The 14,329-nt window shown below is 34.2% G+C and overlaps 1 protein-coding gene across 3 annotated transcripts in view; it reads left to right on the top strand.

The window, feature by feature from the left end:
• CEP128 (centrosomal protein 128) overlaps positions 1 to 14,329 on the top strand; it is a 92,062-nt gene that overhangs the window by 12,591 nt on the left and 65,142 nt on the right. For all 3 annotated transcript variants that reach the window (XM_083863238.1, XM_083863237.1, XM_083863239.1), the window contains 3 exons: positions 4,729 to 4,845; positions 11,867 to 11,953; positions 13,413 to 13,487. In XM_083863238.1, the coding sequence (XP_083719364.1) occupies positions 4,729 to 4,845; positions 11,867 to 11,953; positions 13,413 to 13,487 (279 nt within the window). The remainder of the gene's footprint in view (positions 1 to 4,728; positions 4,846 to 11,866; positions 11,954 to 13,412; positions 13,488 to 14,329) is intronic.

A 14,329-nucleotide genomic window follows, 5' to 3' on the forward strand; every position in this document is an offset into this window, starting at 1 on the left:
GTGGATTTCTTTTTTTGGAACTTGTCCAGTCTTTGTGTTTTGATCTTGTCACATAGCAAGGGGTTCTCCAAATAGATTATATATTGTGAGAGGAGCTGCCACATTTTTGGTGATCTGGTTTTTTGGGTTTTTTTTTGTTATTTTGTATATGTGTGTTTCAGTTGATGTGTTTTGGGTTGTTTGTAATGGTTTTTTTTGGTTAGTTGTTGTGGAGTGTTTATTTGTTTGGTTTTTAAATCAAACTACTTTTTCATTCCTAATTTTAGCCTGGGAGGTTGTTCGGTTTCTTCAGAGGCTTTTCAGAGTGTTACTTTTTGGGCCAAAAAAATCTGACATAATGCACCTGTTGTGTCCAACCAATTCCCCACCACTTAAAAAGCCTGGTGGTAGCAACATTGTGCACTGCTGCTTTACCAGTGCTCTGCTATCCCAGGTGGGGATCCCTTGCCCTTGTTCAAAGTCTAGTGATCTCCTATTACCTGATGAGGCTGGCAGAATCAGTGAGATGAGGTAAATGCAAAAGAGAGGAATTTAGTATGGATCTTAAGAGTAAAAATAACACTCATGGTATGCATAGCAAAGTGTGAGGTTAGACTGCATGTAGAAACCAGGGTCTGTTATCATAGATATTTGACATCCTTTAGTATGTGTATGCATTTAGGAATTCTTCTAATAAGATAACTTAATTCAGAATTGATTGTCATTGGTGAAAATGAGTTGGGTAAGAGGAAATATGTTTTTTCTCAAAACTTCCTTAAGCAAAGTTGTGCAGGAACTTTTGTCTTTAGTGCCTTTATGACTTCTCTTGGGAGTGTTTATCACCTTGAGCATTGCCATCCTTGTATTTATATTCTGCTGTATGATTCTTGGCAATAAATTGTCAACTTGAAATCTTGATAATTTCACACAGGGTGAGCTCATGGTAGAAACATTGTTTTCAGTTCAGTATCCTAAGTCTTTATTTTTTTAGAGATGTATATCTAAATTCTTACAGTTTGGTATATTCAGGGCTGTTTGAAAATTGCCTCTATGTGGATGTGTGATGATAAAGATCTAAGTCACTACAGTTCTTCTGAGTCACTAGTTCAGAATTTATTTTTATTAGGGTTTATGATTCTTAGAGCCTTTTTGATGCTGAATTTGAATACTTTAAGATTCACACAACACAATCAAAGCACCCTATTTACCTGTAAAGAGAGCTTTTCTATCCCAGTTTAAAAAACAGATGACATTGAAGGTGGTGACTCACACATAGTTGGATGCCAGGCACTCTCCGTGGCCTTGTACTTGACAATCTATGTGCAGTTTTGCTAAAAAGCCTTTCTGGTTCTACAACTCTCTATATCAAAATCTCTTTCTTAGCTAGACATTTTGTGAGATTCCTTTGTTCTTTTAAAGGGTTTAGATGTTCGGTAGATAGGCATATAAGCAATTGAAAGAATATTTACTCACTTTATGGTTATATAAAATAGCCCTCTTGGATATTTTATTGCAATTGCTTGGATAGAAACACATCCCAAATAGCATCTTTATACATAAAAAGCAACTTCTTTGGAGCACAGTTTAGTTAAGTAGATGCTTAATTGAGATAGTGCTGTTATAAAATTATGATAGACTGTCTCTGGAAAAAGGCAGCAATGTCAAGTTAAATGGAGTCTTACATGGAGTTACTGTGGTTATGATATCTCAGAGGGGCAGGATGATTGTCAGATAATGCACTGTCCCTCAGAAGATCAGGTATAAGGATTTTTGGTACTGCACAGGTGATTTGTAAAAGGTATAGCACATATTATCATTTGCCATGAGGGAAGAATTCAACAATATTTAAAGTTTTGTCTCTGAAAAAAGCTTGCTTTTTTTGTGCTTTTAATACTTCTGTTTCAAGTGTGCATTGATAATAAAATGGGTCGTAAGAAGAACAGCAGCAAAAATCTGTTGAAAGAGATTTCTATTAGCAGGACTTTTGCATTAGAAATAACAGTGGAAAGCTGAAAAACAGGACAGAAATTCAATAAGTAGGGTGGTGTTTTTCGTACAGTAAGCATCCAGCATCTTCCACAAGATTATATTTAGCTGCCTGACTTAAATGTCACCCTAGTTTTAAAAAGGACATTCTGTTCTTTGTGTTTAATTGCAGGAGAAGGGAGGAACTTTTTGATAGCTTAATCTGTTTTCATAGATTGTGCAGCTACCTGAAAGCTGTATATGGAGACACAGCTCTAGTGTCATCATTATTATTCCGATAGTCTATGTTGCTAAAAATGCATGCTTGAAATCACATTCTAATATGTTCTGAATGCAGTAATTTAGTGCTAGTATTTCATGTCATTGCATAGAGCCTCCATATGCTTTTTACTGTCCTTTGCTGAACCACTTGTCTACACTAAGATTTTTGATAACATTCAGAGGTCAGGATACATACTTTCATGGTAAAAATGTTGTCCTGAGTCAGGTCATTTGGGACAAAGGAAGACAAGTATGTTTTTAAGTTTACTCTGCATGTACTAATTAATAAAATAACACTTAACTGTTTCTATTTTTTTATTATTCCCTGTTGTTGTATGCCACAGGCTCTGTGACAGTCTGAGGAAGGTCAGAGAGGCTACAGAAACAGGGAACATAATTCTTGTGGGAGATTAAAGCCTTCCTGAAGTGGCAAGGTGTTACTAATAATGTAGCAATGTACAAAGTATGGGAAACAAATAGGTGTTATAAGTAGCATCAAAATGTTTGGTGGTTTGTGTTAGTTGTGGGGTTTTTTTGTTTGTTAGAGAGGATTATGTCTGCAACTGAAATTTCCATGACAAAATATTATGGTATATAATCCATCTTTTGTAGTACCTTGTTAGAAATAATACAACAATTGTGTTCTGGAGTGAATTGAAAGAAGTCAGAGATAAGGCAAATCACCTCATAAAGTTACTTTCTTACTTGTTCTCAGCTAGTGATAATTTGTAATGAAATCTAAACTCCTTAGGAATCTAAAGCCTGTCTAGTGCTGCCTCCTGTCATGTTATCTGCTCTGCATGCTAGACCCATGACAGTGAAGAAGTTACTGAACTCTCCTTTGGATGTCATCTTTGGGGAGGATGTGACTTTTGAATCTTATGTCAAGTCAAAATTATATGTTTTCTTTCTTAATAGCTTTAGTGCTATTAAGAAAGTGCTTTGTTGAAAAAGGTACATGAGAGTGCTGAGAAAGCTTCTGTCTTCAGAAACACATAGTCAAAACTTTAAAAAAATGTTTAAACATTACTGTTTCATTTCTTTAGGTTAGATATGTAAGGGGAAAAGGATGACAGCTTATTTCCTGGCTTACAGCAAAGGTAGAACAAGTTTAATGACAGTGTTATTTTCTGTTCTTACTACATAGTGTCATTATTTCTATTAGCCAGAGTATTTTATGAATTCTGAGAAGTAAGGCTAAACAGTACTTGTCAAAACAAATATCACAATGTGACCTTCATCTTTTATACATTAGTTTTTAGTAAGTAATTATTCTGATTATGGTTGCAGAGCTTTCATAACTTACTTCATGAAAGCTTATGGTTTGAATGCAGTATCGGGCATCTCCTGATCCTTTTAGGAAAAATACAATGTTCCAGACTGTAAGTTGGCTGTTCATCTAGTGCACAAACAAGAAGTGTTTGCCGAAAGATGTATTCTGTTGTAAAGAAAAACAGTGTTTTGTTCATTAAACCTTGTGAAGTCCGGGAAGTAAATGTAGCCTTAATTGTATTTCTGTTGCTACGTAAGTTGTGTTGCTCATGATAAAATTTTCTATCCATGCATATGCCTGGTGCTAATAGAAGTGTGTTCAACAGAGAAAGATGAGAACTTACCTCCACATAGATCAAAAGCTAATAGTCAAATGATATTTTATTTTTTATCTCCTTTTATCTCCATCTTTCTCTTTTTATCTAAATATCATTTGGTAATGGATATATTACTTTCTAGTGGCTGCTTAAAATTAGTTTTAAAGTATGAGGAAATGATATAAATATTTTTCTTGCTAATCTTTAACAAAATAAATATAATTTGCTGCCTCAAGAGGGTGCTGTCTGCTAGCAGCTTGAATTGCAAAAGTGAAGTAATTCTGGTATTCTAGTCTGATTGAGCCTTTATGTTTATAATCCAAGTTGCTTTAATAAACACCTGTTGTTGTTTGTATTAGTTTGTACCTGGATTCACAAAATATTGGGGAAAAGGCTTACAACACTGTAATTATTTTGTGTTGTTACAGTCATTCTCATGTTCTTAGTTATTGTTTACTACTTTTTACTCACAGATTTTGGATCATGAAAGAGGCAAACATTGATCTGTTTTGCAAGCTGGAGATGTGAAAGAAATGTCCCCCCAGACATTAATCAGGCTTGTGACAGAAAAGCTAAGACTTTGTATTGCAGTTTCACATTAGGCTGCTCTAACCTTGATAATGAGATACTTAACGCTTGAGTAGAACCACCACTGTAGAGAAAAATATGCATACACTTAAAGGAGAATACTGCCAGCAAGATAACAGTTTGGTTCCCTGCTTGAATACTTCTGGAGTACTCACTGCTATAACTAGTTATTTTCTCTACCATTCTCAATCTGCTTTAATAAAATACAAATTATGTTCTCTTTTTTTTTTCGTCCCATACTCTGTTTACATTTTTGCCATTGATATTTTCACATGTGTTAAAAGGCACACTAATTTCCTACAGCATGGGTTTTTCCCTTTTGAAGGTATCAGAACGGGTAGAGAGAAGGCTTCAGGAGATAGAAGAAGAAATGCGTGCTGAGAGACAGCTCGTAGAAAGGCGCCAGGACCAGCTGGGACAAATGTCTCTTCAGTTACAGGAGGTATGCAAATGAAAGCTTCCCTTGTATTTAGGGTTTAGTTAGGAATGTATTGCATTTGTGAGTCTGTACCTGTCAAACTGGCAAAAGTGCTCATATCTTTGGCACATTTTTTTAACTCTTAGTCTAGCTCACGTTGTTTTGATGACCAGATAATACCAAGCACAGTCTCAGTCCTTCATTATATGGTCTTGACTATATTTAGATCTTTTTGGTAACTGCCACAAATCTCCTAAGAACCTATCCCTATGCCCTTCCTGAAAACCCAAGCAAACAAAAGCAAGTCATTACCTAGGTTTTTTCAACTAACATGTTTTATTTTCTAAAATGTAAACTTTGCTTGCTCATGCAAATGAATACTTTAATTTATTTCAACAAACAATCAAAAGCACTGTAGTCCCAGACAACTTTTCATTGCATTTCAGTTTTATTGAACAATACCTGATGAAATATAAAATACTGTTTAGGAGAAAAATAGAAATGTTTAGAATATAAATTAAAATTGGAGACAGCTATTAGCTTTTTTTCTGCTTGTTTTAGAAAATGTATGAAAAATACTTATTTCTTTTTGATTTTCTCCTGCTTGGAAAACCTGAGTCCTAATGTAGTGTGACTTTTTATTTCACTCCACTTAAGATACAATTTGCAATGTTATCTCTGTCTGTGCAATAGTACACTATAATTGAGAAGAAGTATGCAATTCCTTGGTTTACACTTTTAGTGTTTGCAACAGCTTTTGGGAAGATGTTATACTGTGCAGTGATACTGAGGAACCTTGCTCATGATGCTGTGTATTTCATGTAAAGCTAAAGCTGTTCAAAGACATAATATTTTAGAAGATGAGATGCTTTTTTTTGATATAGATAAAAAGTAACATTTATCAAAAGACTTGGAATCCTTCAGAAAGACTTACTGCTTTGTTTTCCCCCCAGTTGATGCCCTACTGGGTGAAAAGAACTAGAGTGCTGAATTTCAGTTTTCATCGCTCTTTATAATGTCTCTGTCCACTTCTAGATTCTTCACTTGTGCCTTCAGGCTGAGAAAGGGATGCCTAATGCCATGTATTGGTGTGATTTGGTAGCATTATCTGCAGAATGGAACAGTCTTATTTTATCCTTTTAAAGGGATGATGGCTTGTAATCTCTGAAGATACATTGACACTGCCATAGTTTGCTTAGAAAGAAAATGAATTCAAGTCAATGAGTTCAAATGTAGTTTAAAGAATTTTCATATGATCTTTCATAGATCAAATGAAGGATCACAGTCTATGTGATCACGAGCCTTCAGGCTGGGTACCTTTATTCTTGGTAGCTCATATTTTGAATTTCATATGAAGAGAATCTGAAATACTAAGTACATCCTTGACGTTCTATTCCCCTAAGATGTCCAACTGTGAATTAAGATGGTTTAATCCTTTCTTCTGTAAATTCTATTTCATTTTTATGAAACTGCTATCAAAGTTATTTTTCCTGAGGAGCCCCTTTCTAAAATACAGTTTAAGTTGCTGTATTTTAGAAAGAGTGTACTTGAATTGCCTGTAGTACTTTTGCATAGCCTAGTGAGAATAAAGTAAATAAATATTTTGCTACAACTGTTATTTGGGTGAAACATGTGTCTGCATAGTTTTGAGCTTGTTGTTTTGTAATTCTGTTTCTTGTCCTTTGTAATTCAATTTGTGAGTTAGATGGACTCTTAAGTCTGTGGCCTCAGTCTTGTGGTAATCATTGCACAGACATAATGTTCTGTTGAAGTCTACTTCTGTTTTCATTTATTTCTCCAAGATGCTTCCCAAGTAACATTACTGGAAAGGAGGGTAGTGTTTGGACTGGGTTTTGAAATCCTGTCATTTAATATGACCTGAATGATTTACAGAGAAATACTGTTTAAAGCATTTGTGGCTGTTTAATGATACAACTTTTTCATTAGTTTGCCTGTTACACATTTCAAACCCAATCAAATTTGACTTTTGTACGTGATCAGTAGTTACTCTAATTAAGAAATCTTGGGAAGTTTGTGAAGATGAAATGCTATTATTTTTTCAGTAAAGTGCAGTGCCTGTAACTGACCACTACTTGTCAGTGTTTTACCGTCTTAAGAGAATCACCTTCCTAAATTGCAATTATTAAATTATATATTTTGAAGATCTAACAGAACACGATGATACATTTATTTTGGCATTTCGCTTGCCTGTCTTTTATTTCTCTCAGTTTTTTGTATAATGTGCAAACTTTTTTGTATTGTAGTAGTACTATAATCATAGATTGATTACGAGCCAAGAAGATATCTAGGTGTATACTGACCATTAAGAAAGCTTGAGGTATAATACTTTGTGTCTTTAAGTTTTAAATTTGCATTTTTACTTGGAATCTTTAGCCTGTCTGTGCTGTGTGTAATTATATAAAAACTGTTTTCTGTATATTTTGTGTATCTTTTATCTTAGTGTGTATTGGTACATTTAAACAGCAATTAGCAAACAAATTAATGCAAATCATGTATCTTAATATATTCCTGATATAAGCATGTTTCCTGATATAAGCATTGGAAAGAGGAACAAATATTCTTTTCTTGCCAGGAATATTGACATGTATATATGAATTCCTTTAACAACTACATTTGTTGTGTAAATGAAAACTATTTGTGATTTCTCATTGCTTCTTTTTCTTTAAATATAAAGACACCATCACCTCTTACTTTTTGTTTGCATTTATACATCTGTTTTCTAAAACAAGTTTAAGTATCATTCTTAAAAATGTTTTCTTTGCATTCTTTTCTGTGTATTGGGTGTCCCGGATGACTTTACAAAATTGTGTACTTAGCTTCCTGCATTTTGGTGAAATGTGTCCATGTGTTCATGGTTGGCATGCTTTAGGTGAACAGAATCATCTTTATTGAACCTTTTGGATCCACTGGCTGTGGTGAGACAGTGACTACAGTTATGTCTTAAGCTAGTAACTTGGGTAGGCCAGGAAGCATTTTTTAACTTTCTCCTTGTGCAGCTGTATACTTAGATTCTGTTTGCCTCCCACTGCAAATACCATGAACTGCAAGAAGCTGGTGGACCGAGAGTGGGGTAAACTGATGGTCAAAAGTGCTACTGAACATTGTTTTTTTGCTTATCTTTATTGCTGATCTTTTTAGACAAACATAAACTTGATCTGTGCTCTGAGCCACCTGGATATTTTAGTGCATTGTTGCTACTTGCTCTTTGGCTCTGTGCTATGCCACCTGTGGCCAATGGTTTCTGTTTTGATTGTAGTTTGAATCTGACTCTTGCTTGGAACATGAGCAAGTTTCATACATATCTGTCACTGAAATAGCTAGGTAGTCTCTTTTTAGCTGCCTGGCTGGTATGTTTTGGTAGCATACTTGGAGCCATGCTAATATCTAATGTAGCAAGTTAGGGAAAGTATTTTCATTCAGATTAGGATGTGGTACATTTGTGCCTTACTTCAAACTATAGCATGAGGCTGTTCTGCTTGTATGTTTGTGATAGTATGAAAAACTCACTGATCAGTCTCACTTGGAAAGAGAAAGTTTCAGTTTGTGGTCTGTACAGATCTTTGAAAAAATCTCATTTTGTTTTAAAAAAAACCCCAACACATTAAAACCAAACAGAGACCAAAACCCAAACTCTGAGAAAAGCTAGTATGCTTAAGTTGCTGTAAAAGTTATCAGAAGTTGGAAAGATTGGGAACTTGAGTTGTTCTGAAATCATCCCCATAGTTTTCCTCATGTATAAGAAAAATTGTTCTATGAAGCAGTAAGTTATGTTTTTGAACTTTTGGAGTTCGACAGATACTCTGTATATGTGGATGAGGTATGCTCATTTGGGGTATACCAGTTACATTTGTATTCTAATGCTGTCTTACGCTAGTGAACTCTTTATAAAGACCTGTAAGAATTGCTCTCCTTGGTCAAATCAAAAGTTCATCTAGCCCAACCACGTGGGCAGGCAGTGGAACATGTCCCAAAGCCGTGCTGTGAAGACCTTTGTACATGGATGTTCTCTGTCTCCTGTGGCCTCCTATAAACCTGCCCCCTCCAAGGCCTCATCAACCTCCTTGTCAGTCTATTCAAGACCAACCTGGACACTAATGCTTTCAAAGGAGGATCTTGGTAGGAGAATCCTGTTGACTGTAGGCGTGTTCCCATTCCTTGGTGCCTCAGCTTCTCTGTGCAGTGTCTGCCTGCTGTTTGGGAGCCATCAGGGAGGAGTGTGTGCTTGAACTGTTGTCTTTAGCGTCCATTTCCTAGTTCCTATTTTTGGCATTTGACTTCCTCAACCCCTTTTTTTGGGACAACAAATGAAATAGAAGAATCTGCTGGACGTTTACATGTTTTGGTGGTGGTTTTTTTTTTTGCATTTTACCCCTCCCAAGAGAAAGCTTATATAGTGATCTTTAGAAGATCAGAAGAAACAAGTGTGGCACAAAACAACAGGAGAGAATTATTTTGAAAGGAGTACAGGAAGGAGGCAAAACACAGAATTAACTATTACTCATACAATTTCTGAATTGTCAGTAACAGTTGACATTTGTCTGGCTGTGGATGACCAGATATTTCCATTTCCTCGTGACATTTTGATTAACTGCTTACCTGGCACCTACTAGTACAATGCATGTTTCACAATCCAAGCAGTGCACGTGTAGAATGTTTCATTTACTGTAACATTTCTTCTTTATTTGCAGTATTTTAACTCTGGGGTATCTATCTATATATAAGCTGTTTTTTTCCTTAAAATGAAATGGCTATGGGCTATTTTTACAATATGCAGAAAATAAAACTGAAGGTTATATTTATAGTATCAGTTATAGTAAAGGATGTATTTTGTTTGAAATTATTCCTATTTAATACCCTGAATATCAGTCAGTGAAGTTGAAATGGCATATTTATTTCCATGTTTTTTTCTGGGAATTAGGATGTGCTACTGATACAGAGATATTTTTTGCTTTCAACAGGAATAATCTTTGAAAATGTTACTAGTATGCCGGAATTCCAGCCCAGCTGTAATATTTTGTTTATTATTCTGACATCTCTAGCCAAATCCGCACATTAAAACATGCCTGTTTGGCCTAAAGTTGCCTGTCTATAACAAAGCTTCTAATTTTATAAAACTGATGGTTGATTGCAGTTAATAGACATCATATATTTCAAGTAGGTAATTCTGAACTGGTACTTCTGATCATTAAAAATAAAAAACGAAAACCAAAACAAAAACCTAGTCAACTTAGGTAATGCAAAAACAGCATTAGCTGAAGAGATGATCTTAGGCTTTTGTTCATGTTCCTTTTTGTGACTTTTCCCAAGAGCCTTTTTGAATAAAATGTGTGCAGTGTTGAGTTTTATAGTTGACTAAAATGATAGATTTAAATCTCCACTGAATACTTAGGAAAATACCTTAAATGTGTTACAGTCTTCTTTTATCTGATTAGGGATCAGTATGACTAAAAGTATAACTCCTTATGTGGCTTAATATTTTCAGTGGCATTGTTATGATTAATGTCTTCCACAGTCTCAGATTTTAATGTAAGCTGTTCAGGCAGAAGGGTAATCCAAACTATACTGAAACCCTTCTGTTTACTGAGGTGAGGTTATATGAGTGAGGTAAGTATATAAAGCCATTTATTTTCTCCAGAAAGCTACTTTTAAAGCGAAAACTTCTGAAGCTGAATGCCTGGCTTCACTGAAGTTGATTAATATCTTGTATTCTGTTTTCATACACTGAAATTGCTCTCCAGTATACAGTGAGAGAAAATGTTCAAAAACTGAATGAAATGGCACAATTTATAGGGAGAAATTTCAGAGTTGTTTGTTAAAGGAGATATTCCTTTAAAATGTAAAATGAAAATGCTGCTTGGAAACAACAGACTGGGAAAAAGACATTTCTTTCTGGAAAGGCTATTTTTTTTGTTGTTCTATTGTTGTTTTATCATGTAATTATGGAAGGAATAGACATACTTACACTTCAAGATATGGGATGAAAATAAAAGATTTGTGCTAAGGTACCTAATTAATAGATTTGTGAAAAATGCTTGGTCATGTTGCACAGATGAAAACTGATTTATAAACAGTTAGAGAAATTCATAGCAAATTATCAGTATATGGCTACTGAGCTCTTTCAGCTGATGTTTCTAAGTGATATTTAAAATGAGCCAATGATTTTGCTATGGCTTGAGATATCTAAACTTGTTTGTTTATGTTGCAAATATTACATGTCATTAATATCTGTCATGTCTAATACTTCCTTTGCCAGAGATTGGCTGTGTTTTGCAAATAGCATTGGTTTGCAGAGAGATAAGATTTTGAAATTGGTATTTAATCCACTTTTATTTTTGTAAGATGGTTTAGGAAGTATGCACATGTGGTTTTAGGTACCTCAGTCTGAGAGGGAATGGGAGAAGTCCCCATGGATTTGTTTTATTTTTTTATTTTTGTTGTCAAGGAAGGGCACATCAATGTTGGTAACTTTTGATCAGGAAAGTTTCAGTTGATTCACTTGTAGTTCTGTAGCTCTAAGCATCTGTCCAGATTCAAAAGAAATAAACTTTCCCTTTCTTTTTTTTTTTTTTTTTCTTTTTGACATATAACACAACCTTATGGTAATGTTTTCTTGACTACAGTTCATTGTATTTCATAACGTGCACACTTTATATTAGAGAATATATTCTTTTTCTCTGATAAGTACATAGCTAATCTGTAGGAGATCTCTTGAGCCTTTTAGACTTTAATCTAAAGGTGTTTGGGGTCAACTTGAGCGTCTGGAGCTCTATACATCGGAAGGATGTTAGTGCTGCTTTAGACTCTGTGTTTGTCCCTGTTCTCTGCATGGGTGTGTTTATGTATGCATGAACTTATATTTGTCTTTTCATAACAATATACATTGGCTCTACGTGGAAATAGTAGATGCAGAAAGAAAGCATTTATCTAGATCTTCTTTCTTAATTGTATCAGCAGATTCTTTAATTTTAACAGCCTTGGAATGATGGCTTCTGTAAATTTTGTGATGAATGTTTCTCCTCTAAAGGTTTTAAGGAAGCAAGATGCTAAAGCAGATGAAACAGAAGAGCTCATGAGAAAAAAACTTGTGAAATATGAAAGTGAAAAACACCAGGTAAGCCCTAATTTTTTCCTTTTTGTTTGGTTTTAATTGACTGTATAGTGTCATCTGTTACAGTATATGCTTCCTTTTTCTGAGAAACCAGCAGAACGAAACTTCCTTTACTCTTTAAGAATACAAGGTGTGGGATTTTTTTTTTCTGCATCAGAGGCACTGTGAATATGCTCAGCTTGTGTCTCTCCTTCAAAGCTCTTCAGTTATAGTCTGTTACTTCTAATGACTCTTCCATCCTGCCAAGCAAACAGATTTAAAACTTGGGCATTATCCTTTATTTCTTTCTCTGTTTTGTCTCTGACTTTGTATGTAGTCTGCTGTTGCTTGTTTGCAGCAGCTCAAAGCAGCTTTTCTTCATCCCTGCAACTAACTCATGCTGGTTATTTTGCACCATAGTTATTATTAATTACTCTTACTGAACTGTTGCTATATTTCACTCTTTCTTTTCATAGAAAACAAAATTTCTTGTATTTCTATTCTAGGAGGATGCTAGGGCTCTATTACACTTTTCCTAGGTTTTTTCCACTTGCATCAAGTTTAGCATTTTTCAGAGTTACACTCCTTTATGCTAAGCCTTTATGTAATGTTTTATGTTATGCTGTTCTCTTCATTCGCTTAATGTTGGTCCTGTTTACTTTGCCCATTTGCCAGGCTCTCAACATCCTCCTTGAGATTGCTATCTCAACAATAACAATTTCTGCTATCAAAACCTGTATTTATTTCCAAGTGGATCTTTGAACTATTTATGGAAGAAGTCAGAAAATATTTTGTAGCTTTTGCTTTTGTTTCTTTTTTTGTTTTCTTTAAATCATCATTAATTTGATGACTACTTCTGATCACACATTTTGAATATCATGTTTTTAGGAAAACTTTCAGTTTTATGAAATTCAGGGCACTTCAATTTTTTAGTCATCTTGTTTCCAGAATAATTCAGATACATCATCTTGCACAACACAGAAACCCCACAGGTTTTACCAATTACAGTTCTACCGATGCATGTCATCTTTAACCCTTCTACAAATAAACTGTTTACCAAGGGTGACTTAAAATATTAAGTCATTATTAATTCGAAGTTTGAAAGTATGTTTCAAATCCAGGGACAATGTTTATGAAACTTATCTTCCATTTTATCGCTTTTAACCCAGTCAAAATTTGCTTTTGTGATTTTTGTTCTGGATAATATAAATGACTTTGTATCTTTGTGATGCAGGATATTGTACAAAAATTATAGACTGCAAGTAAAATTCTCTTTATGTAATTTAAATAAATATTGCAGAGATTTAGTACAAATGAAGGTTTGCTTAAAATTTTGGACAAATAAAAATACTGTGTATATTTTATAGCATTTTAGATAGATGCTTATATGGATGAATTTGTGTCAAAATTAAATGTTAAAATACACTTTTATATTATGATGTCTACATTGCTTTTCTTTCTTAATTATCCTTTGAAATGAAAGCTTGAGCAGGAATTGGAGCAGTCCCAGAAAAAGTTGAGTGAATCTGAAGGCAGTAGAGAAGCTCTTTTGCATCAGGTAACTGCTTTAGTGTGGTAAAAATCCTAAGGTTTTCATATTAGCTTGTGTCTGAGTCTTTTTGTTTAATTTTCCTGTCTCATCCTCTGATAAAATTATTTTATGAAGGAAAAAATGAGATATAGAAAGACAGGTTTAAGTGTGTATCATGTGGACTGAGCTTGTTAGACTTTTTCTGCTTTCCAAACTTTTATGTGTATATGTTCATATATATTAATTATAGTAGTGATAGTAGTGGTATGTTTTCAGTATATAGACACATTATGTGAAATTTCCTTTCATAATATGCTTTAGAACAACTTCTATATTAGTAATCATTGTTTTGCAAAGCATGTGCTGTAATTGGTGAAATCAGATAAATTAATGATATAGAAGTATTTGCTACATTATAACATGCAATAAATGTAAATAAACAAATACTTGGAAAAGTATCTAACATGTGCTTTTAACAATAGCTATTGATGCATATATGATTAAACTTAAAATTTGTAGGAATTTGGATTATAGCTTTAGCAAAAAGTCATTCTCCTAAACATCTTTCTTTTAGTGGGGCTGGATAAAAAGACTGAAATAAGTAGGGAGGGAGCAATTGGAACTCTCATCTTTTAGCATTAGTTGTTTGGCTTGTGTATCTAGCAGAATTTTGAGCTATATTGCTGTTTTGAATTTGAATCATTGCAAATAGAATATAGGGTAATAAGAATTAGAAGTATTTTTCTTCAATTCAACTTTAGGATGTTGGATTTTCTCTATTTTCCTACATGTTGTCATCTTTGTAAGTGCTATACTATATATGATAGGAAGGAAAATGTGAAGAGTCTCTTTGTTTCTTATAAATAAAT

Source organism: Zosterops lateralis, assembly GCF_965231275.1.
Source record: "Zosterops lateralis genome assembly, chromosome: 6".
Lineage (NCBI taxonomy): Eukaryota > Metazoa > Chordata > Aves > Passeriformes > Zosteropidae > Zosterops > Zosterops lateralis.